The following is a 26,973-nucleotide window of genomic DNA, read 5'->3' on the forward strand; positions in this document are numbered from 1 at the left end:
AGGGTAGCAAGAGCACAGAATGTACTCTGGATGGGGGACTTCAATGTCCATCACCAAGAGTGGCTTGGTAGCACCACTACTGCCCGAGCTAGCTGAGTCCTGAGAGACATAGCTGCCAGGGCCTGCGGCAGATGGTGAGAGAACCAACATGAAGGAAAAACCTACTCATCCTCACCTGTCGTAGATGCGGCTGTCCATGCTAGTATTGGTAGCAGTGACCACCACACAGCCCTGGTGGAGACAAAGTTCCGTCTTTACACTGAGGACACCCTCCATCTACCTGTTGGTGGCACTACCACCATGCTAAATGGGATAGATTCAGAACAGATCTGGGTATTCGTGAGGCACTGTGGCCCATCAACAGCAGAATTGTATTCCACCACAATCTGTAACCTCATGGCCTGGCATATCCCTCACTCTACCATTCCTATCTAGCCAGGGGACCAACCCTGGTTCAATGAGGAGTGTTGAAGAGCATGCCAGGAGCAGCACCAAGTGTACCTAAAAGTGAGGTGCCAACCTGTGGAAGCTGCAACAGGACCATATGCGAGCTAAACAGCAAAAGCAACATGCTATAGACCGAGCTTAAGTGATCCCACAATCAACAGATCAAAATCAACGTTCTGCAGTCCTGCCACATCCAGTCGTGAATGGTGGTGAACAATTAAACAACTAACTGGAGGAGGAGGCTCCATGAACATCCCCATCCTCAATGATAGCAGAGCTCAACTCACGAGTGCAAAACTTAAGGGACCTTGTGTAACGTAGCCAAATTTGCTGACGATACAAAGATGGGAGGAAAAGCAATGTGTGAGGAGGACACAAAAAACCTGCCAAAGGACATAGACAGGATAAGTGAGTGGGCAAAAATTTGGCAGATGGAGTATGTTGGAAAGTGTGAGGTTATGCATTTTGGCAGAAAAAAAATCAAAGAGCAAGTTATTATTTAAATAGAGAAAAATTGCAAAGTGCTGCAGTACAGCGGGACCTGGGGGTACTTGTGCATGAAACACAAAAGGATAGTATGCAGGTACAGCAAGTGATCAGGAAGGCCAATGGAATCTTGGCCTTTATTGCAAAGGGGATGGAGTATAAAAGCAGGGAAGTCGTGCTATAGTTGAACAAGGGTATTGGTGAGGCACCTGGAATACTGCATGCAGTTTTGGTTTCCATATTTACGAAAGGATATACTTGCTTTGGAGTCAGTTCAGAGAAGGTTCACTAGGTTGATTCCAGAGATGAGTGGGTTGACTTATGAGGAAAGGTTGAGTAGGTTGGGCCTCTACTCATTGGAATTCAGAAGAATGAGAGGTGATCTTATCGAAATGTATAAGATTATGAGGGGGCTTGACAAGGTGGATGCAGTGAGGATGTTTCCACTGATAGGAGAGACTAGAACTATGGGGCATAATCTTAGAATAAGGGGCTGCCCATTTAAAACTGAGATGAGGAGGAATTTCTTCTGAGGGTTGTAAATCTGTGGATTCGCTGCCTCATAGAGCTGTGGAAGCTGGGTCATTGAATAAATTTAAGACCGGGATAGATCGTTTCTTAACCGATAAGGGGTTATGGGGAGCGGGCAGGGAAGTGGACCTGAATATGATCTAGTCAGCCATGATCGTATTAAATGATGGAGCAGGCTTAAAGGGTCATATGGCCTACTCCTGCTCTTATTTCTTATGTTCTTACAAGGCTTTAACGTTTGCACCCATCTTCAACCAGAAGTGCCAAGTGGATGATCCATATCAGCCTCCATCTGAGGTACCACCATCACAGAAGTCAGTCTTCAGCCAATTTGATTCACGCCATGTGATATCAAGAAACGGCTGTGTGCACTGGATACAGCAAAGGCTATGGGCCCCAACAACATCCCAGCTGTCGTGCTGAAGACCGTTGTACTCCAGTACTAGCTGCACATCTAGCCAAGCTGTTTCAGTACAGCCACAACATTTGACATCTACCCGACAATATGGAAAACAGCGCAGGTATGTCCTGTCCACAAAAAGCAGGACAAATCCAATCTGGCCAATTACCGTGCCATCAGTCCACTCAATCATTAGCAAAGTGATGGAAGGTGTTGTTGACAGTGCTATTAAATGGCACTTGCTCACCAATCACCACCTCACTGATGCTCCGTTTGGATTCCTGCCAGGGCCATTCGGCTTCAGACCTCACTACAGCCTCAGTCCTAACATGAACAAAAAAGTTGAATTCCAGAGGTGAGGTGAGAGTGACTGCCCTTGACATCAAGGTAGCATTTGACCAAGTGTGGCATCAAGGAGCCCTAGTAAAATTGAAGTCAATGGGAATCGGGGGTGGGGGGGGTGGAGAGAAAACTCTCCTGGCTGGAGTCATACCTCGCACAAAGGAAGATGGTTGTTGTAAACTAATCATTTCACCCCCAGGACATCGCTGTTCCTCAGGGCAGTGCCTCAGCCCAACCATCTTCAGCTGCTTCATCAATGACCTTCCCTCATCATAATGTTAGAAATGGGGATGTTTGCTGATGATTGCACAGTGTTCAGTTGCATTTGCAGCAACTCAGATAATGAAACAGTCTATGCCTGCATGCAACAAGACCTGGACGACATACAGGCTTGGGCTGATAAGTGAAAATAACATTTGCACCACGTAAGTGCCAGGCAAGATCATCAACAAGCGAGAGAGTCTTAACCACCATCCTTGACATTTAATGGCATTACCATCACCGAATCCCCCACCAACCAAATCCTAGAGGGTCACCTGACTCCCCAAAGCCTTTGCACCATTTACAAGGCACAAGATCCGGTGTATGATGGAGTAATCTCCACTTGCCTGGCTGAGTGCAGCTCCAACAAAAGTCAAGAAGCTTGACACTATCCAGGACTAAGCAGCCCCGCTTGATTGGCATTCCATCCACCACCTTAAGCATTCACTCACTCCATCACTGTAGCTGCAGTGTGTACCATCTGCAAGATGCACTGCAGCAACTCCCCAAAACGTCTTCGACAGCATCTCCCAAGCCCGCGATTTCTACCACCTAGAAGGACAGTTATAGCAGGTGCATGGGAACGCCATCACCCCCAAGTTCCCCTCCAAGTCACACCAATCCTGACTTGGAAATATATCTGCGCTCCTTCATCGTCGCTGGGTCAAAATCCTGGAACTCCCTAACAGCACTATATTTGACAAGAGTATCTGCTACAAAGCTGGGTCAGTAAATCTATTCAATATTTTACTTTGTTTTGCCATCGACACTAAATATTTAGTAACCACTACTTTGTTCTTTGAGCTGAACTTCCCCTGCCCGCCGGGTCTCAGGATGGCGATGTTGACGTCGAAGCGTCTGAGCTCTCGGGCAACGATAGCTGTGTGACATTCTGGTCCGTCACTGTTGGGTTGTCCATGAGGGGCCTGACGTTCCAGCTCCCAAACTTCATTTAGAAGGGCGGAAGATGCCTGCGCGACAGTTCTTTTAACATGGGGTGGCCGTTGCGCAATGGCTACCACATGGGCTTAGCAGAGCAAGGTCTTGGTCCAGTGGCAAGGGGTGAGACGACTGGAGACCTAGCTCTGCTGTATGGGCCTAGATGGTGGGAAATCCAAGGTGTGGAGGGTGAAGGTCTTGAGGCAATGCTTCACTCTCCCAGGGATTTGTCCCCAGCTAAGGGCAAACACTGTTCCCATTCCCGTTTTTTAGCTCCATCCCACTCCATCTTTGTTTCTCGGTGGGTCGCAGGAGGAGAGAAGTGGCTGCCACCATTACACGTACTGCATGAACGCTGCGATTCCTCCAGATGTCTTTGCCTCCGCAGTCGAGCGGGACCGGTGGCTAAAGGGAAGTAGAGTCGCCAACAGGGTCAGGTCAGCTCCGTTGTCGAGTGGGGCTGGTGGCCGAAGAGAAGTCGGGGCGTCAGCAGGGTCAGGACGGCATTGCAGTCGAGTGGGGCCGGTGGCTGAAGGGAAGACAAGGCGCCAGCAGTGTCAGGTCGGTGAGTACTCTGGGATCCAAACCTGAGAGTTGGTTGGGAGCTCCCCGGACGCTGACGGTACCTGCGAGGAGTAGTTGGGCCGTCCACAATGAGTGGGGGAAATGAAGTGTGGTCACTGAAAATGAAGAGTAGGCATGGTTGGGGACTGGGGAGTGAATTCAGGTAGCTGCCCTTGCAGCATGGGTTTGTGCTTTAGGAGTAAAGAAATGCACCCACTATTAGGGCCAGCGGAAACTTACGCACTGGAGGGGGCAGATTGGGGGTAAAGGGTGTAGGATGGCAACAGATGGCCAGGGATATAATTGTTCAGCAGGTGAGCTCCCTAGGGAGCTATCTTGGGACGGATGCAAGGGCAGACATCAATGACAAGGTCCAACGCCGCCTCCAGTGTGCCAGCGCAGCCTTCGGTCACCTGACGAAGAGAGTGTTTGAAGACCAGGACCTCAAATCTGGCACCAAGCTTATGGTCTACAGGGCAGTAGTGACACTCTCCTCTGATATGGCTGAGACGTGGACTATATACAGCAGACATCTCAAAGCGCTGGAGAAGTATCACCGGCGCTGCCTCTGCAAGATGCTGCAAATCCACGAGGAGGATAGACGCACCAACATCAGTGTTCTCGCTCAGGCCAACGTTCCCAGCATTGAAGCACTGACCACACTCGACCAGCTCCGTTCGGCAGGCCACATCTTCCGCATGCCCGACGCGAGACTCCCTAAGTAAGCGCTCTTCTCGGAGCTCCGACACGGCAAGCGAGCCCCAGGTGGGCAGAGGAAACATTTCAAGGATGCCTTAAAAGCCTCCTTGATAAAGTGCAACATCCCCACCGGCACCTGGGAATCCCTGATCCAAGGCCACCCAAAGTGGAGGGAAAAGTATCCAGGAGGGCATTGAGCATCTCGAGTCTCGTTGCCAAGAGCAAGTGGAAATCAAGCACAGACAGCGGAAGGAGCGTGTGGCAAACCAGGCTCCCCACCCGCCCTTAAGATAATGGGACTAAAGGCAGATAAATCCCCTGGACCTGATGGCTTGCATCCTAGGGTCTTAAGAGATGTAGCGGCAGGGATTGTGAATGCATTGGTTGTAATTTACCAAAATTCCCTGGATTCTGGGGAGGTCCCAGCAGATTGGAAAACTGCAAATGTAATGGCTCTATTTTAAAAAAGGAAGCAGACAAAAAGCAGGAAACTATACACCAGTTAGCCTAACATCTGTGGTTGGGAACATGTTGGAGTCTATTATTAAAGAAGCAGTAGCAGGACATTTGGAAAAGCAAAATTCGGTCAGGCAGAGTCAGCATGGATTTATGAAGGGGAAGTCACGTTTGACAAATTTGCTGGAGTTCTTTGAGGATTTAACGAACAGGGTGGATAAAGGGGAACCAGTAGAATGTGGTGTATTTGGACTTCCATAAGGCATTTGACAAGGTGCCACATAAAAGGTTACTGCATAAGATAAAAGTTCACAGGGTTGGGGGTAATATATTAGCATGGATAGAGGATTGGCTAACTAACAGAAAACAGAGTCGGGATAAATGGATCATTCTCTGGTTGGCAACCAGTAACTTTTGGGGTGCCGCAGGGATCAGTGCTGGGACCCCAACTATTTACAATCGATATAAACGACTTGGAAGAAGGGAAAGAGTGTAATGTAGCCAAGTTTGCTGATCATACAAAGATTGGAGGAAAAGCAATGTGTGAGGAGGACACACAAAATCTGCAAAAGGACATAGGCAGGGTAAGTGAGTGGGCAAAAATTTGGCAGATGGAGTATAATGTTGGAAAGTGTGCGGTCATGCAATTTGGCAGAAAAAAATCAAAGAGCAAGTTATTATTTAAATGGAGAAAGATTGCAAAGTGCTGCAGTACAGCAGGACCTGGGGTTACTTGTGCATGAAACACAAAAGGATAGTATGCAGGTACAGCAAGTGATCAGGAAGGCCAATGGAATGTTGGCTTTTATTGCAAAGGGGATGGAGTATAAAAGCAGGGAAGTCTTGCTACAGCTATACAAGGTATTGGTGAGGCCATACCTGGAATACTGCGTGCAGTTTTGGTTTCCATATTTACGAAAGGATATACTTCTTTTGGAGGCAGTTCAAAGAAGGTTCACTAGGTTGATTCCAGGGATGAGGGGGTTGACTTATGAGGAAAGGTTGAATAGGTTGGGCCTCATTGGAATTCAGAAGAATGAGAGGTGATGTTATCGAAACCTATAAGATTATGAGGGGCTTGACAAGGTGGACGCAGAGAGGATGTTTCCACTGATGGGGGAGACTAGAACTAGAGGGCATGATCTTAGAATAAGGGGCTACCCTTTTAAAATAGAGATGAGGAGAAATTTCTTCCCAGAGGGTTATTAATCTGTGGAATTCACTGCCGCAGAGAGCTGTGGATGCTGGGACATTGAATAACTTTAAGACAGAAATAGACATTTTCTTAAACGATAAGAGGATAAGGGGTTATGGGGAGCGGGCGGGGAAGTAGAGCTGAGTCCATGATCAGATCAGCCATGATATTAAATGGCGGAGCAGGCTCGAGGGACCATATGGCCTACTCCTGTTCCTATTTCTTATGTTCTTGTATTTAATTTGAGTTGTCAATCTGTACCTCTTGTGTTCCTTCAACCACTGTTTGCCCCACCTGTTACACAGACTGTCATTCCCGCATTGGACTGTAGTCACCGGGGAACTCACTTTGCGTGGAAGCCAGTCTTCCTCGATTTCGAGGGACTACCTATGATGATGAAATATTTAGTTAAAAGGGACTGGTTAAGATGTGTCTTTAGGTGCCCAAGATCATTACTTCTCCACAGCAGCATGACTTCTGTGGTTCATCAATAGCTGTCCTTTTGATGGACAAACCAGAATTATGTCCTATTCGGCGTTTGATTCTGTTTTGATTTTGGCAAATGATGACTTACTGGTGGGGTATTGAATCATCAGGAGGAAATCATTTACTGGGTTCTTCAGTCCTTATATAGAACTGAAGATGGAAATAGCCCCAAGAGGTACCTTCATTTGTTTTTTTTTCTTTTTCAGAGGATGAACTCTCTTTCTCAAGTTATTTTTTTTTCCTGAGAAACATGTGAAAGTTAGCTGGGAATACAAGTGGTAACCTGCCTATGGGTAGGTAAACAACATTGCCACTCTAAACTGCTCACGAGGAGCTGTACAAAAACAACCTGGTGATCTCTGTCTGATCTTCCCTCCCTTGTAGGAAGTAACTGATCTTCTCTTAGCACCTCTCTACTACAGTAGTGCTTGCAGCTCCCTCCCAACCCTAACTGTGTCAGTGTAAAGAAGCTTAGCTCTAAGATGTGGTCTGGAACTCATTACCAGGCACAATGTAACTGTAGCAAGAACTTTACCCAGCCTTTACTTCTCTGTTATATAAAGAAGCATAACATCCTGTGCTGCAATTTGTTTTGTTATAATTGTAAAGAACTGAGTATCCAGTTTGCTCTTTCGTTGAGTGGCATGATCGGAGGTAATGTACATCACTGTCAGAGGATGGGTTGGAGCATTCATGCAGAGTTTTAAGGAGTTCTCCTTAATCCTATGTACATGATGGGAGAGGATGATATAACTCCATACTTGCACCAGCTAGAATTTGGTATTAATCCTGCAAGCTCAATATGACAAATATAATTGTGGAAGAAAGCATCAGGATGAATATCCTAATGAGGGGTTTACATTGGAAAAACAGCTACTTCAGTTGTCAGAGCATGGTATTTGAAAATACATGAAATCAGTAATTTAGAGATGTATGTAACAAGAGTAATACAGTAATCATGGGGAACTTTAATTCATAAAATATTTACAAGATAGTTTTCTAGATCAGTATGTTGAGGAACCAACTAGGGAACAGGCTATTTTAGATCTAGTATTGTGCAATGAGAAAGAGTTAATAATTGTAACAGGACCTTTTGGGAAGAGTGACCATAATATGATAGAATTTTCTATTAAGTTTGAAAGTGATTTAGTTAAATCTGAAACTAGGGTCTTAAATCTAAACAAAGCAAACTATGTAGGTATGAAGAGCGAGTTAGCTAAGATAGATTGGGAAACTACATTAAAAGATATGACGGTAGACGAGCAATGGCTAGCATTTAAAGAATGAATACATAATATACAAATTTACATTCCTTTTAAGGCACAAAAATCCCACAGTGGTCCAACCGTGGCTAACCAGAGAAGTTAAAGATAGTATTTGATCAAAACAAGAGGCTTATAATGTTGCCAAAAAGAGCAATAAGCCTGAGGATTGGGAGGATTTTAGAATTCAGCAAAGGAGGACCAAGAAATTGATTGATAAAGGGAAAATAGAATGTGAGTGTAAACTAGCGCGAGACATAAAAACAGATTGTAAAAGCTTCTCTATGTATGTAAAAAGGAAAAGATTAGTGAAAGTAAATGTGGGTCCCTTGCAGGCTGAGACAGGAGAAATTATAATGGAGAATAAGGAAATGGCAGAGAAATTAAACACATACTTTGTCTATCTTCACGGAAGAAGATGCAAAAACCTCCCGGAAATAGTGGAGAACCAAGGGTCTACTGAGACTGAGGAACTGAAAGAAATTACTATTAAGTAAAAAAAAAAAAGTATTAGAGAAATTAATGGGACTGAAAGCCAATAAATCCCTTGATGGCCTACATCCTAGGGTTTTGAAAGAAGTGGCTATAGAGATAGAGACATTGGTTGTCATCTTCCAAAATTCCATAGATTCTAGAAATTTCCCACGGATTGGAATGTAGCAAATGTAACCCTATATTTAAGAAAGGAGGGAGAGAGAAAACGGGGAACTACAGACCAGTTAGCCTGACATCAGTCGTCGGGAAAATGCTCGAATCTATTATTAAGGACATGATAACAGGGCACTTAAAAAAAAATAATAGGATTGAGCAGAGTAAACACGGATTTATGAAAAGGAAATCATGTTTGACAAATGTGCTCCTGCTCCTATCTCATGTTCTTATGTACGTGTAGGTTTGATATGCTTTTGGCTAAAAATGACCACAATATGAACTGCACACTGCCCAATAAAAGGGTAACATTTCTTCATTGAAGTTTTTGTGCTGAACATTCAAATAGAAAATATATTTAGTAGTAAATTGATTTTTAAAAAGGACACACAAATACTGGCACCTTGTATTGAAATGGAAAATTGTAGCCCAGTATTGGTTTAAATGACATTAGGCCTAAGTGATGTGTAGTAGTTGGTGAATTAACTTGATAAGCATAAATATTCTGAAACAATGACACAGCTGTACGTAAGGCATTTGTCAATTTCCAGTATTAACATTTTTTTTACCATTACCTACTCTAGTCATTTTGGGAAAAAATCTGGTTCTGGCAGGAAGTGGCAAAGGAAATACCAATTGAACCAGCACAGTTTCGAATTCTGAACCCAGAGATCATAAGAGAGACGGCTATTGATCTTCTGCAGTTACCTGAACCTCGATCAAAACTGTGGGGATGGGACCAGGTATGGGCTGAATTTGAGCTGTTTGGTTATGGGAAAATTACAGTTTGGAGAAACATGGTTTTAAGGCACTGTCACATGATTATGGATGTTTGGTAAAGGGTTGCCCAAGACTGTTGTATAAGTTTATATCCTTTTAATATTTGTTGGAAACAAAAATGCAGCTCTGACTGCAGAATATTATCATATTTTTGGAAGCTTTCCATTGTGTGCATCCAATGTGGACCAGTGGTCCACTTTTGTATCCATTGTGGTGATACATAGGAGAATCTTGTTCCTTCATGAAAATGTAAAAATGGATAGAGTTAAATATTGACTAAGAAAAGGGTATGTTTTATGCCCTTTTTGTGCCTGGTTCTCGCTGCATTATTTCCAAGCTGGCCACTCTTCTGTCCCCTCTATTAGCCTTTTCCGTGTATTTTTAGGATCTTGAATGACTAGAACATAGTTTTTATCCCCCAATCTTCTCTTCTCCAGTGTAACCATTCTCTGCTTTTACAGCCCCCCCTCATAAATTAATTGCCTGATTCCATCTATCAATATAGCTGCCCTTCACTGCATCCTTTTCAATGTCTGGTTGTCTTTCTTGTACTGTGACCAGAATTGCACACAGTAGTCCAGGTAGGTTCAGACCTGTACTCTGTACAAACTCAATCAATCTCTATAATATATACTCTATGCCTCTGGCTGAAGATTTTATTTGATCTTTTTACTGCTGCCACACACTGTGATATATCCAACAGTACCACCAAATTGATCTGTGTTGTCATGTAAAATAGTACCATTCAACTTGTATTGCAACTGACTTTTATCCTTTAAGAATCTTTTGACATTACTTTATTTCCACATTAAAAGACATCTGGCTCCCCAATCTATACAGGCTATTCTTGTAACTTATTTGCAGTCCCTCCCAGTTTGGTATCACATTGAGTTTTGTTTCTCTCTTCATTTCCAAGTAATTTACCTATATTGTAAACAACATTGGCCCTAGCACGGATCTTTGTGGCATACCACCTAGTGTTGATCCAACTTCACCAACAACCACCCTTTACTTTCTTTACTTCAGTCAGTTTTCGATAATTACTCTGAGTGGAACGTTCCCAAAAGCTTTGCTGAAACCTTAATAACTAGCATCTACTGAGGGCCAGCTCAGTGGTAGCACTCCTGGATCTGAGTCAGAAGGTCTTGGATTCAAGCCCCATTGACCACATAATCCAATGCATTACTGAGGGAGCGCTGCAATGTCAGACGTGTTGGCTTTCATATGTGACAATGGGCCAGATTTTACTGCAGTAGAACATCTAATGGTGTCTACCATTAGTTAGACATGACCTTCCACCCTTCAGCTCAAAAAGATTTTGCCCACAAAGTAGCTGAAAGTGCTAACTGGTAAAAGTGTAGCGAGGGAAACAAGGCATCTGGGACTGCAACCAACAGGTATCTCCTTAACTAGTGAAATTTAAGGATTGGGAAATAAACAGCGGAAGGACTGAGATTTAAAGGGGGTGAATTCAATGTTAAATCGGGTACAGGAAAAGAAATAGAGGGAAAGAAATATTGCATTAAAAGAGAGAGCGACAAATGAAATGTAAGAAAAAACAAACTTAAAATTAAGTATTTGACATTTTCAGCATCAGAGAGGTTGATTGACAATAATGAACAATTATCATATTGTTAAGAGTACCTGCGCTACTAATTACTCGTCATAAATATCTGCGGTGGCTTTAGTTCATATCTACCACACAAATACCGCAACTTCACGCTATTCAATGCATGTTAATGGTGAGGCAGACAGCGGAATGCCATTTTCACAAAGCTAACGGAGTGGTGCGAATCGCATTTAACCCTGCATCTGCCCCTCGTCTGAAATTGTTGTACCTCTTACACATAAATGACGGCGAGCGCCATTAGCCTCACTTATTTTGACAGCAAATTCTAGCCCTTTAAAGTGAGGCCAAGTCTGCCTCTTCATGTAGATGCAAAAGATTCCTTTGCAATATTCAAAGAAGAACCGGGTAGTTTTTTTTCAGTGTCCTGACCAACATTTATTAATCTACCAACGCCACCATAAATGGATTTAATTGTTTTCTGTTGGGTCCTTGCTGTGTGCAAATTGGCTGTCACATTTGTCTGAGTAACAACATAGAAATATAGAAAATAGGTGCAGGAACAGGCCATTAGGCCCTTCAAGCCTGCACCCCCATTCAATATGATCATGGCTGATCATGCAACTTCAGTACCCCACTCCCACCTTCTCTCCATACCCCTTGATCCCTTTAGCCATAAGGGCCACATCTAACTCCGTTTTGAATATATCCAACGAACTGGACTCAGCAACTTTCTGTGGTAGAGAATTCCACAGGTTCACAATTCTCTGAGTGATCACACTTCAAAAATACTGCATTAGCTGTGAAATGATTTGGGACATGAAAGGAGTTTATATAAATATTTTTTGATTTCCCCGACCACAAGGTTTATTATCTTGCAGAAATTTGTTGGACGTGAGCTCCCTCCCGTAGAGCTATGCTGCATCTCCGATGGTTCTGTTATTTCTCCAGGTGGTTCATTATTTATTTCTTCAGGATGCTCTCCAGTACCTTTCATACATATCAGGCTACCCCGCCTGCAGCTCCCTGGGTTATCTCTTTGCCTTTTTAGTCCTCCTCAAATTTCATTAGTACCTATATTCAGCATTGTGCACTCTCAAGTCAGGCATAGAATAAAGCTTGCTCTACTTCGTCCCACTAATGTGACTTAACCCCGTTCTCAGAGAGCACATTCTCTCTTTCCTCTGGACCAGTGTGAGTTTGCATTTCTCATAAATGTCAACTTTACAGCCTCCGAGATCATAAACACTTGCACGCAACCTATTGAACTATTTCATTAAAGCAGTTATAACTCATTACCACTTTGTGCACTTTCCAAACCACATTAATAAGCCTACTATCCCTTTTTTGTTTGCCTCAATTATCGACTTTAAAAAAAAATTTAGCAACCACTACTTTCGAAAATATAACTTGCATTGTGTATGTATGAAAACTTTAAATGGATGTTTGGCACCACTCAGTGGTCGTTTATTGAATTACAGTTTTATTATAGTCATCATCATGGTCTGGAATTTATTGAAAACTTGTGCATACACCATTATTCTAGTGCAGAAGTTCCAGGAAATTGTGGTGCAACTGAGTTATATTCGTTTTTATGCCACATCAGAATTTCCTGGGTTATTTGCACTGCTTTCAGATGAGACGTTAAACCGAGGTCTGCGCGCTCAATTGGTCGTAAAAGATCCCATGGCACTATTTTGAAGAAGACCACGGGAGTTATCCTTGGTGTTCTGACCAATATTTATCCCTTAATTAACATCATCTGGTCATTATCACGTTGTTTGTGGGAGCTTGCTGTGCGCAAAATGGTTGCCGCGTTGCCCACATTACAACAGAGACTACACTCCAAAAGTAATTAATTGGCTGTAAAGTGCTTTGAGATCGCCAAGAGCGTGCAGGAATCAAGCGCAGGCAGTGGAAAGAGCATGCGGCAAATCTGTCCCACCCACCCCTTACCCTCAACGCTATCTGTCCCACCTGTGATGGGGACTGTGGTTCTCGTATTGGACTGTTCAGCCACCTAAGGACTCATTCCAAGAGTAGAAGCAAGTCTTCCTCGATTCCGAGGGACTGCCTATGATGATGGGGTAGTGAAAGGTGATATATAAATGCAAATCTTTCTTCAGAGAGCCTTGCGGAAACAGGTGAAAGTTAATTATAATAGTTCCGCTCCATTCAAAACAGCAGCATTGCTAAATTTCCTTGATTCGTGGTAGAATTCTGGTTGTTGGAAGGCACGCTCATAAAGGTGCACACACTTCGGTAATTGAGACTGAAATTGGCCAATCTGATTGGGAAATGAAAGCAGCATTCTGCAGTTCTGATGTTTTTATCGAGGCTTGCGCAAAGAATTCAATTCCCTTTCAGTCTGAGAGCTCCTGCAGGATTTTCTGTGGAATATTCTTCTACGTCAGGTCGTACAGCAGCTTGGCTCTGCCAACCTGTGGCAACAGAGAGTCTTTGTATAGACTAATTGCTGCTTGATGCTAGGGTAGGATGAAGAAGTTGGTCCTGTAAACATCTCTGAAACAAAATGAAAAGCTCTAAAAATGCATGTTATTTTTTCTTAATGTGCTGAGCTTGATATTTTTGAGCATTGGCAATTATGCAAAGTACTCAAGTACTGTGTGATTGGTGATCTTTATTGACCTTTGGCTGTGCTGCTTCTGATTCACCACTGTACCATCGTCGCTGCACCATATTCAAATAAATTCTCAGTAGATTTTGACCTCCATTCACCATTGGAGAATCGGGACGCACAATGGCCTAACTTATGTTAGACGTTCAATGCCAGAATTGCTGCTGTTAGAAATTCCCAATCATTGACATTTTTTAAAAGGGCTGATTATAGTCACAATTCTGCCCCTGCCACTGCCATTTTTTTTTTTGTTTCTCTGTTTCCATGCATTGCACAACATTTCCTGACTGAAAGGACGGGCAAATGGTCTCCTCTCGAGCCTGTGCTCAGTAGTTCCTTGGAGAGCACAATGATCCCTGACTGAGGGACCAGCAAGTGGCCTGTTGCCAGTGCTGTGTTTTGTAACTGGCCAACAGTAGTCTATTTTAGAACTAGGTTACCAGCAACATTATGCTGCATCGTCAAGGTGAGGCCCCCATCTGTGGGGTAGCTCTGTTAATAAAGGATGATATCAGGGCAGTTGTGAGAGACGATATTGGCTCTAATGAACAAAATGTTGAATCATTGTGGGTGGAGATTAGAGATAGTAAGGGGAAAAAGTCACTGGTGGGCGTAGTTTATAGGCCCCCAAATAATAACTTCACGGTGGGGCGGACAATAATCAAGGGAATAATGGAGGCATGTGAAAAAGGAACGGCAGTAATCATGGGGGATTTTAACCCACATATCGATTGATCAAATCAAATCACATGAGGTAGCCGTGAGGAGGAATTCATACGGGATCGTTTCTTAGAACAGTATGTTACAGAACCTACAAGGGAGCAAGCTATCTTAGATCTGGTCCTGTGTAATGAGACAGGAATAATAAACGATCTCCTAGTAAAAGATCCTCTTGGAATGAGTGATCACAGTATGGTTGAATTTGTAACACAGATTGAGGCTGAGGAAGTAGTGTCTCAAACGAGCGTACTATGCTTAAACAAAGGGGACTATATTGGGATGAGGGCAGAGTTGGCTAAAGTAGACTAAACGGTGGCACAATTGAGGAACAGTGGAGGACTTTTAAGGAGTTCTTTCATAGTGCTCAACAAAAATATATTCCAGTGAAAAAGAAGGGCGGGAAGAGAAGGGATAACCAGCCGTGGATAACCAAGGAAATAAAGGAGAGTATCAAATTAAAAACCAATGCGTATAAGGTGGCCAAGGTTAGTGGGAAACTAGAAGATTGAGAAAATTTTAAACGACAGCAAAGAATGACTAAGAAAGCAATAAAGAAAGGAAAGATAGATTACAAAACATAAAAACAGATAGTAAAAGCTTTTACCGATATATAAAACGGAAAAGAGTGACTAAAGTAAATGTTGGTCCCTTAGAAGATGAGAAGGGGGATTTAATAATGGGAAATGTGGAAATGGCTAAGACCGTAAACAATTATTTTGCTTCGATCTTCACAGTGGAAGACACAAAAACTGCCAAAAATTGCTGGTCACGGGAATGTGGGAAGGGAGGACCTTGAGATAATCACTATCACTAAGGGGGTAGTGCTGGACAGGCTAATGGGACTCAAGGTAGACAAGTTCCCTGGTCCTGATGAAATGCATCCCAGGGTATTAAAGGAGATGGCGGAAGTTATAGCAGATGCATTCGTTATAATCTACCAAAATTCTCTGGACTCTGGAGAGGTACCAGCGGATTGGAAAGCAGCTAATGTAACGCCCTCTCTGTTTAAAAAAGGGGCAGACAAAAGACAGGTAACTATAGGCCGGTTAGTTTAACATCTGTAGTGGGGAAAATGCTTGAAACTATTATTAAGGAAGAAATAACGGGACATCTAGATAGGAATAGTGCAATCAAGCAGACGCAGCATGGATTCATGAAGGGGAAATCATGTTTAACTAATTTACTGGAATTCTTTGAGGATATAATGAGCATGGTGGAGAGAGGTGTACCGATGGGTGTGGTGTATTTAGATTTTCAAAAGGCATTCGATAAGGTGCCACACAAAAGGTTACTGCAGAAGATAAAGGTACGCGGAGTCAGAGGAAATGTATTAGCATGGATCGAGAATTGGCTGGCGAACAGAAAGCAGAGAGTCGGGATAAATGGGTCCTTTTCGGGTTGGAAATCGGTGGTTAGTGGTGTGCCACAGGGATCGGCGCTGGGACCACAACTGTTTACAATATACATAGATGACCTGGAAGAGGGGACAGTGTAGTGTAACAAAATTTGCAGATGACACAAAGATTAGTGGGAAAGCGGGTTGTGTAGAGGACACCGAGAGGCTGCAAAGAGATTTAGATAGGTTAAGCGAATGGGCTAAGGTTTGGCAGATGGAATACAATGTCGGAAAATGTGAGGTCATCCACCTTGGGGGGGGGGGGGGGGGAAAAAAACAGTAAAAGGGAATATTATTTGAATGGGGCGAAATTACAACATGCTGCGGTGCAGAGGGACCTGGGGGTCCTTGTGCATGAATCCCAAAAAGTTAGTTTGCAGGTGCAGCAGGTAATCAGGAAGGCGAATGGAATGCTGGCCTTCATTCAGAGAGGGATGGAGTACAAAAGCAGGGAGGTCCTGCTGCAACTGTACAGGGTATTGGTGAGGCCGCACCTGGAGTACTGTGTGCAGTTTTGGTCACCTTACTTAAGGAAGGATATACTAGCTTTGGAGGGGGTACAGAGACGATTCACTCGGCTGATACCGGAGATGAGGGGGTTACCTTATGATGATAGATTGAGTAGACTGGGTCTTTACTCGTTGGAGTTCAGAAGGATGAGGGGTGATCTTATAGAAACATTTAAAATCATGAAAGGGATAGACAATATAGAGGCAGAGTGCTTGTTTCCACTGGTCGGGGAGACTAGAAACATAGAAACATAGAAAATAGGTGCAGGAGTAGGCCATTCGGCCCTTCTAGCCTGCACCGCCATTCAATGAGTTCATGGTTGAACATGCAACTTCAGTACCCCATTCCTGCTTTCTCACCATACCCCTTGATTCCCCTAGTAGTAAGGACTTCATCTAACTCCTTTTTGAATATATTTAGTGAATTGGCCTCAACAACTTTCTGTGGTAGAGAATTCCACAGGTTCACCACTTTCTGGGTGAAGAAATTCCTCCTCATCTCGGTCCTAAATGGCTTCCCCCTTATCCTTAGACTGTGTCCCCTGGTTCTGGACTTCCCCAACATTGGGAATATTCTTCCTGCATCTAACCTGTCTAACCCCGTCAGAATTTTAAACGTTTCTATGAGGTCCCCTCTCATTCTTCTGAACTCCAGTGAATACAAGCCCAGTTGATCCAGTCTTTCTTGATAGGTCAGTCCCGCCATCCCGGGAGTCAGTCTGGTGAACCTTCGCTGCACTCCCTCAATAGCAAGAATGTCCTTCCTCAGGTTAGGAGACCAAAACTGTACACAATACTCCAGGTGTGGCCTCACCAAGACCCTGTACAATTGTAGCAACACCTCCCTGCCCTTGTACTCAAATCCCCTCGCTATGAAGGCCAACATGCCATTTGCTTTCTTAACCGCCTGCTGTACCTGCATGCCAACCTTCAATGACTGATGTACCATGACACCCAGGTCTCTTTGCACCTCCCCTTTTCCTAATCTGTCACCATTCAGATAATAGTCTGTCTCTCTGTTTTTACCACCAAAGTGGATAACCTCACATTTATCCACATTATACTTCATCTGCCATGCATTTGCCCACTCACCTAACCTATCCAAGTCGCTCTGCAGCCTCATAGAATCCTCCTTGCAGCTCACACTGCCACCCAACTTAGTGTCATCCGCAAATTTGGAGATACTACATTTAATCCCCTCGTCTAAATTATTAATGTACAGTGTAAACAGCTGGGGCCCCAGCACAGAACTAGTCACTGCCTGCCATTCTGAAAAGTCCCCATTTACTCCTACTCTTTGCTTCCTGTCGGACAACCAGTTCTCAATCCATGTCAGCACACTACCCCCAATCCCATGTGCTTTAACTTTGCACATTAATCTCTTGTGTGGGACCTTGTCGAAAGCCTTCTGAAAGTCCAAATATACCACATCAACTGGTTCTCCCTTGTCCACTCTACTGGAAACATCCTCAAAAAATTCCAGAAGATTTGTCAAGCATGATTTCCCTTTCACAAATCCATGCTGACTTGGACCTATCATATTACCTCTTTCCAAATGCACTGCTATGACATCCTTAATAATTGATTCCATCATTTTACCCACTACCGATGTCAGGCTGACCGGTCTGTAATTCCCTGTTTTCTCTCCCTCCTTTTTTAAAAAGTGGGGTTACATTGGCTACCCTCCACTCCATAGGAACTGATCCAGAGTCAATGGAATGTTGGAAAATGACTGTCAATGCATCCACTATTTCCAAGGCCACCTCCTTAAGTACTCTGGGATGCAGTCCATCAGGCCCTGGGGATTTATCGGCCTTCAATCCCATCAATTTCCCCAACACAATTTCCCGACTAATAAGGATTTCCCTCAGTTCCTCCTCCTTACTAGACCCTCCGACCCCTTTTATATCCGGAAGGTTGTTTGTGTCCTCCTCAGTGAATACCAAACCAAAGTACTTGTTCAATTGGTCTGCCATTTCTTTGTTCCCCGTTATGACTTCCTCTGATTCTGACTGCAGGGGACCTACGTTTGTCTTTACTAACTTTTTTCTCTTTACATATCTATAGAAACTTTTGCAATCCGTCTTAATGTTCCCTGCAAGTTTCTTCTCATACTCTATTTTCCCTGCCCTAATCAAACCCTTTGTCCTCCTCTGCTGAGTTCTAAATTTCTCCCAGTCCCCGGGTTCGCTGCTATTTCTGGCCAATTTGTATGCCACTTCCTTGGCTTTAATGCTATCCCTGATTTCCCTTGATAGCCACGGTTGAGCCACCTTCCCTTTTTTATTTTTACGACAGACAGGAATGTACAATTGTTGTAGTTCATCCATGCGGTCTCTAAATGTCTGCCATTGCCCATCCACAGTCAACCCCTTCAGTATCATTCGCCAATCTATCCTAGTCAATTCACGCCTCATACCTTCAAAGTTACCCTTCTTTAAGTTCTGGACCATGGTCTCTGAATTAACTATTTCATTCTCCATCCTAATGCAGAATTCCACCATATTATGCTCACTCTTCCCCAAGGGGCCTCGCACAACGAGATTGCTAATTAATCCCCTCTCATTACACAACACCCAGTCTAAGATGGCCTCCCCCCTCATTGGTTCCTCGACATATTGGTCTAAAAAACCATCCCTTATGCACTCCAGGAAATCCTCCTCTACTGTATTGCTTCCAGTTTGGTTAACCCAATCTATGTGCATATTAAAGTCACCCATTATAACTGCTGCACCTTTATTGCACGCACCCCTAATTTCATGTTTGATGCCCTCCCCAACATCACTACTACTGTTTGGAGGTCTGTACACAACTCCCACTAACGTTTTTTGTCCTTTGGTATTCTGCAGCTCTACCCATATAGATTCCACATCATCCAAGCTAATGTCCTTCCGAACTATTGCCTTAATTTGCTCCTTAACCAGCAATGCTACCCCACCTCCTTTTCCTTTTATTCTATCTTTCCTGAATGTTGAATACCCCTGGATGTTGAGTTCCCAGCCCTGATCATCCTGGAGCCACGTCTCCGTAATCCCAATCACATCATATTTGTTAACATCTATTTGCACAGTTAATTCATCCACTTTATTGCGGATACTCCTTGCATTAAGACACAAAGCCTTCAGGCTTGTTCTTTTAACACCCTTTGTCCTTTTAGAATTTTGCTGTACAGTGGCCCTTTTTGTTCTTTGCCTTGGGTTTCTCTGCCCTCCACTTTTCCTCATCTCCTTTCTGTCTTTTGCTTTTGCCTCCTTTTTGTTTCCCTCTGTCTCCCTGCATTGGTTCCCATCCCCCTGCCATATCAGTTTAAATCCTCCCCAACAGCACTAGCAAACACTCCCCCTAGGACATTTGTTCCGGTCCTGCCCAGGTGCAGACCGTCCGGTTTGTACTGGTCCCACCTCCCCCAGAACCGGTTCCAATGCCCCAGGAATTTGAATCCCTCCCTGTTGCACCACTGCTCAAGCCACGTATTCATCTGCGCTATCCTGCGATTCCTACTCTGACTATCACGTGGCACTGGTAGCAATCCCGAGATTACTACTTTTGAGGTCCTACTTTTTAATTTAGCTCCTAGCTCCTTAAATTCATTTCGTAGGACCTCATCCCTTTTTTTTACCTATGTCGTTGGTACCAATGTGCACCACGACAACTGGCTGTTCTCCCTCCCTTTTTAGAACTAGGGGGCACAGCCTCAAAATACGGGGGAGCCAATTTAAAACCGAGTTGAGAAGGAATAATTTCTTCCAGAAGGTTGTGAATCTGTGGAATTCTCTACCCAACGAAGCAGTTGAGGCTAGCTCATTGAATGTATTCAAATCACAGATCGATGGATTTTTAACTAATAAGGGAATTAAGGGTTACGGGGAGCGGGCGGGTAAATGGAGCTGAGTCCACGGCCAGATCAGCCATGATCTTGTTGAATGGCGGAGCAGGCTCAAGGGGCTAGATGGCCTACTCCTGTTCCTAATTCTTATGTTCTTATGTTCTTAGAAAGGCCCCGCAAGTTCCGCGGTTTGTGCATGTGCGAAAACCCGGAACTTGTGATCTGCCAAATTTTGCCTTGACAGATCATCCACACCAACCCAAAAAATCACTTTCGCTGGTGCAGAGTTGGACTATTTGCCCAACAACTGCCCAGTAAATGTCCTTATACCTGGTTAAAGCAGGTATAGGGCCGGTTTTCACCATTGTAAGGGTTAATATAAATCTGAAAAATATTTTAAATAATAAATCATGTGCATCTAAAATTAGTTTATGTAAATTTTGGGCCAGATTAAAATGTTTGAAATCATTTTTAAAATTGTACATGCTTTATTGAAGGGACTTTTAATTACATTTGAAAATGGGAACATTTATTTTATTTCAGTTGTATAAATTATTTAATTATTTGGGGATTCCTGATATGCTTATGGAGATTCTGTTCGTAAATGGAATCCCCGGAAGCGTATTCCGAATCCTCCTTTCTGATTGGAGGACCGGGTCCACATGATCCTAAGGACGCTTTCAAACCACCTGCATCCCTGGGATCAGTGGGCCTTTATGCAGGCCCAGGACCCAACGTTTCTGAAGCCTGGGAGGTTGAAGGTAGATGCGCATTTTTTTTTCGGTTCGGAGGCATGCTGCAGAGCCATTTTTCTGTGCTGTGTGTGTCTGTTGTTTTTTCAATGTGGCAAGCATCAGCTGGTGAGGTATATCCTTATTTGGTTACTGGCCTTTTCTTGCTCTGGTTTTTTTGCTTCCCCAAGGAGATTACATGACTGTTGATGGGGAGCATTGGAGGGGGGAGGCGGGGTCATAACGCTTATTTGCGACATGACTATGGGACAGGCCTGATGGACCAGCTGATCTTTTTGTGTCTGTCAGTTTTGTTTGTTACACTTTCTTGTGTTCATAGTTGAAGCAACTAATAATGATTTCAGATTTTTATTAATGTCCTAATGCGATGCTAGACTTGTACTTTGTTCAAAAAAAAACCTTGCTTTAGTAACATGAATATTGTCTGATTTTATATTTTAGAATATTCCTACCTTGGGAGTCAGCGCTGTTGTTCTGGCTACGCATTTATGCGATGAGGTCAGCTTGGCAGGATTTGGATACAACTTTAGTCAACCACAAATACCATTACATTACTATGAAAATGTCCCGATGAGTGCTATGAAGGCCCAAAAAATGCACAATGTGGAAACTGAGAGGAGTTTCCTGGAAGATTTAGTAAAAGCAGGTGTTGTGACAGACCTCAGTGGAGGGATTCACTGCAAATTTTGCAATGAGAGAAAAGCATGACCATCTGAAAGTTTACATATGTTAAGAATAATAAATGCTCTTCCAGGAGAAGACATCGTTTTGAGGCCTATTAGCCAAGGCCGTTTCAATGCTGCCATTAAGGAAATAGTGCAGTCTTGCATGTTCCTACTGAGAACTTTCACAGGAATTATTTTTCTCAATCATTCATCAAACCCAGGAATTGTAACTTTGAAAGAGAGTATGTCGCTAGCTGAGTTAATTTAGGTATTGAGCTAAATTGGAGTCAGTAATGTTATCGCAGCTTTCGCTGAAATGTCTTAAAACTGGAGCTGGATAATATTGTCAATTCGACGGAGCATTTATGATGTGCTGATTGAGATTGCAATGTCCACTGCATATCATTCTCTCGTCTGTATGAAGTTTTAAAACTTTTTTTTGTTTCCCGAATGTCACTGGTGGATTTTAAGCCCAATTTAATATTAATTAAGACACTCTTAATTTGCATATATGCCTTATTTTTAAATGGCACTAATGGAAGTTTGGCATTTTGCAAAACGTGGTATTTTAGAGGTAAATGGATCTAGAGAAAGGCATCTCAGTGCTTTGGAGAGGACAACTTAAATTCTGTGCTAATATGCCGCAGACATGTTCTATATTTGTGATGTTATAGAACTGCACACGTCCATCTGATTCTGATGTAGCTGCCAGATTACACATCAGCTCATAATTAGTGAAACAAAAGGGCACAAAGGTCAGGCCTGGAAGTAAGCTGATACATTCTTGTCATATCAAAAAATGCCCAAAGTGAAGTTTTTAGACTTAACTGTGTTTGTCTGGCAGCCACTCCCTGCTGCTTTTCAGATGGCAACTCTAGTGGGCTAGAGGTATCAACATTAAATTTACTATTTGCTAATAATACCATACAAGCTGATGCACACAAATATAAAAAGTTTGTACCCCGGAATGATGCTGATTTTGTTATGTGAATACTATGGGGCTGAGAGTGGACTTCGGTGGTAGTGCAAAGGAGCCGGTAGCAAACCAGCAGCTCATTTTACACCCTATTTGATATTCTTTTAAAGAAAATCAGATGTAAAATGAATTACATAGCGCAACATTGGCGAAAGCGACTATCACTGAAGTCACTTTCACCCAGAGCACCTAAAAATGTTATGATGCTGAGAAGTTTTAAAAGTACTAAAGACATCTAGTGGAAGCCAGTGGGTACTCCATCTGTAGAGATAATGTGACTTAAAATTTTTGGTAAATTCTGTTTCCTGCAGAAGACTCAGGCAATTGAATCTTGTATGGAGTTAAATTGCCCAACTTTATGCTTATGTATATTACTGTAAAATCAAATAATTTTTGACTGTGTATTTGTATATTTTATATGGACACACATGTAGCCAGTTGAATGTGCTTCTTGACTAATGTTACATGTATGAAGTCTTATTGATTTTAACATTATTTTCTTTTACATTTTTATCCCAGAGATGATAATTGATTGTAGCACTTTGGGTGGAAGGTGCTAGTGATTAAATTTTAAATATTCTAGTTTACAGAGAAAAATAAGTAATCTTTCAGGTGACTTGTCTTATTGGCTCGGCACTATTTTCAGTTCTGCCTTTGGAAATGACAATTAGGACAATGAAATTTGGATCAGTTTGTGAAACTTTACCTAATATTTCTGAACTAAATGGATACTGCTTCATTCTTTTCCCTGAAGCTACCGAAAAAGGCAACATTATTGTATTCATTTTTTTTGCCTATGCAATGTAGAGTGCGAGTCAACTGCCAATGACACCTACAAATTTCTACTTTCTTGGAGATGCTATTACTGGAACTGTAATCAATACACATGGGAAAGCTACTGAAGGCCAGGAATTTTGTACCAAAATATTTTGTAAAGCAGTAAATAATTGGCCTTTGGTGATTGTAATTTGGGCAGAAACAAATAGGGTCCATCCACTGGAAAACGTGTATCTAAAGAAAGAATCAATGTAGGCAAAACTTGAAAAGATTACATCATTATAATTAACGGCTATGTGACCTTGCTAGTTTTGCCCCAGTGTTACACTTAAAATAAATCTTGTTTATTGCACTGTTCATTTTACTTTGTTGTTAGTTTATAGAGCATGAACTCACAGTTGTCCATCTTTATACCTCCTTAGACCATGCATCATCCAGTCTAGTGAAAATTGCTCCCAGTTGTCTGCCAATACTACTTTATAACTGGAAATACCTGGTCCTGCTTAGCATATCTCTCTGACAGTAAGGCTGAGATGGAGAAATCAACTTGCACTCCAGTTTTTATTGATTGTAATACAGCACAAAAGCTGGTTATTGATGAATAAATTCTAAATTGCCTTACTGTTTGTGAGTTGTCTGGTCGACTTCATATTTAGAACTTCACTATTGATTGTGTCACATACTGTACTTGTACCACAAAACAAGTAATTACCCCAAATTCTTGGAAAGATTTTTATATTTCCACAATGTATGCTACCAACGAACACTTTCTAAAAATGCAACTGTTTCCTTTACCTTGTCCCCACAATATCATATATCTCCTTACCATTCAGACTGCCATTATTCTAAATATGCTCTCCACAAGCTTAGTCTGGGAAGGCTTCTCTCATTTGCTGAATATGAGCCAGGGGGTTGAAACCTTCCAGCATTAGGTAAATTTTACAAATATCTCTCTTGCAACCAAGTTGCAAGACGACAATTTTGAGCAAATTTTGTAAAAAAAAAAATTACTAAAAGCTCTTAATTTTGATCTCATTTGGGTATTCTAGATGTTGGCCAGCTGCCTCTGAACAAAGTGGATTGCTAACTTGTATATGATAACGGAGAATTTTAAAAGCCCCATCACTATCATAATACTTCCTACTAGAATTAATGCAATTTCTTTTTGCTCTCAAAGGTGGCTATAATCAGAATGTGGCCTAATTTAACATTTTTTTTCACGTCTGGCATAACCTGCTGTGGAAGATTAATGAGGCATTTCATAGAATAATACAGCACAGGCGACCACCATTCGCCCATTGGTACTTCTCTAAGAATTGCATCAACAAGCAAACCATCTGAGTTACCTGAAGAGTTAAATAAAGTTAGATTGCTGTTCAGAGAGATTTAAGAAACCAACTTCTTGGTGACTTAAATCTTTTATTTCTATGTGGGGTAGAATGAATGCTCCTGGCACAGCTTTCTGCAATAGGAGATCCTTTTCACGTAAGGGTTTCTGGTAAGTGCCGCTGTTATGCAAAGTTAATTTGTAAAATCTACCCCTATATGATTTGGGGAGGCAGTAAAATATTACTTCAAATTTGTGACTTAATGATGTGATCTTAGCAGGTTTTGACTGTACAGCAATAAATGGGTTACAGAAACTGTAAATTTGTTTTGCCTCAACTTGTTTTTAATTGTAAAATTAAAATCTGTTTTATGTGAAAACAAAATGTGAATTTGTTTTAGATAGTAAACTGAACTTAGCATAATGAATATTTGTTCATTATGTTTAAACATAAATAAATATTGTTGGATGGTGTATTATATTTAATGTGTGTACTTGCAGTATGCCTGTAATGTACCTTTCTGCTGTACTTTTATGTCTAGTTTTAGGATTGTCATGTACTAAATTGTTTTTCTAATTATGCTCTAGAATTCTCACTCCTCCAATTTTGGACTGGACCATCCAGTTTTCGAATAGGTTATCCAGAAATCTCTGGTGTAAAGAACGTCTAAAGTCTGATTTTTTTTTTTTAAATAGTTAATTTTCCATTTATTTTTGTGTCCTACAATATGGAAGCATTAGTTACTCAAGTTTCAATAGATTCTCAATATTAACAGGTAAATATCTGGACTCTGGCTATAATCCCAACAGTGCACAAGCTCCTGTGTTTTTTTTTTACTTGGTAAAAAGTGCAAACCTGGGATGAGATCAAAGTGTAAAATTATTAATCTAATTATTTTGAGGCCTGAGTTACATCATTTTTTTTCTTCAGATTTTGTAATATTTGTAAAACTAGATTTTTGAAGTTCAGGTATGCTCCTTATTGACTGATAAAATTCTAAAAAAACTTGATTTTTTTCTTTTAGAAATTTGCAGCAGCTGGATGAAAATAACTTTCCTGCTATATTTCAAATTGTCCAAACTGTCATCCTTCTGTTGTAATCATAGACTGCCTAATATTTTTATTTTCCAATTATACCTTCCTGAAATTATTGCATTTAATAAAGAGAAACCCAAAAGTTATGCACAAATATCAACTGTCCAAATTCACTGATGATTATTACAAGGGACTAACTGACTTCATGCCACCTTGTAGAATGACTAAGGGTGACAAGCCAGGAGTAAATCAAGCACCTTAATTTTAGCATGTTATATATTATAACAAGCAATTAAGATTAAGGCATGAAATTTACCTTTTTCTTGGAGGCATTTGGCAGTTTAAGTCTTGATTTCTGATACATTGAATGCTGCTGATCTCTTTGCATGCACATTTTAACCAAGAGTGAAGCCAATCAGGAGTTGCGAACAATAAAATTTCAAATATAAAATCAGAAAATGCTAGAACTACTTAGCAAGTCAGGCGAGCATCTATGTTAACGTTAATTCTGTTTTTCTCATCACGGATGCTGCCTGATAGAGAATTCAAGCTCTGCAGCCTGGCTGCAGTTTTTGAGAAAACACAGACCACATTGCATTAAGTCATCAATCAACTTGACATTTTAGGACCTTGGGTAGCGAGCCAATTAAAAGGTTAGCAGACTATCAATTGAGCCAATAAGGTCAAAGAAGGTGAGTTCTTTTCTGTAAATTTGAACCAGGTATAAGTGCAGCCATTTTGGCCATGTGGTCTCAGAAGGACAAAGGCCTGGCTTAAAGCCAGAAGCTTGTTACTGCTGCCAGAATAAAGTTACATTAAAACTACACTCGGAGTTCGTATTTCATTGGAAATTAAGAGAGCTAACAATTTTGGCGTCACGAACACGATCGCTGAGGGAAGAAACTGAATTTTGGAAATCGGTCTGACATACTGAGGTAAGGACTCCTCTTTATAAAAGTCCTCGGTCAAAAGTCTAAATTCGCCTCCTACGTGATTCCGAAAGCCTCCGGTTTGCGAACCCTCCGGTTGGTAGTCGGCTCGAGGTCCCATAGACACCTAACTTCGGCGGTGTGTTAGTTAATTAATCACCGACCCACTGATTGGCTGGAAAGCCTACGACTCGACACCCCAGTAAAGAAATCAGTATTATGGCAACAGGAGATAAGCAAAGAATTGCCTACAACTGTTAAAGGCTGGCCGGCACCACCTGAGGTTTCGATAGATGAAATCCTCGAACAGTTAAAAGAATACATAGAGCAACAATTCAACTTATCTAAAACCTGTATTA

At 42.1% G+C, this 26,973-nt stretch overlaps 1 protein-coding gene across 4 annotated transcripts in view; it reads left to right on the forward strand.

Annotated features, from left to right (window-relative positions):
* Window positions 1-26,509, forward strand: part of st3gal5 (ST3 beta-galactoside alpha-2,3-sialyltransferase 5) — a 50,324-nt gene extending 23,815 nt beyond the window's left edge. For all 4 annotated transcript variants that reach the window (XM_070866863.1, XM_070866866.1, XM_070866864.1 and 1 more), the window contains 2 exons: window positions 9,301-9,459; window positions 21,346-26,509. In XM_070866863.1, coding sequence (XP_070722964.1) covers window positions 9,301-9,459; window positions 21,346-21,612 — 426 coding nt within the window. In that variant the 3' untranslated portion in view covers window positions 21,613-26,509. The remainder of the gene's footprint in view (window positions 1-9,300; window positions 9,460-21,345) is intronic.
* The last annotated feature ends 464 nt before the right edge of the window (window positions 26,510-26,973 follow it).

This window comes from Pristiophorus japonicus, chromosome 2, assembly GCF_044704955.1.
Source record: "Pristiophorus japonicus isolate sPriJap1 chromosome 2, sPriJap1.hap1, whole genome shotgun sequence".
In the NCBI taxonomy this organism is placed as follows: Eukaryota; Metazoa; Chordata; class Chondrichthyes; family Pristiophoridae; genus Pristiophorus; species Pristiophorus japonicus.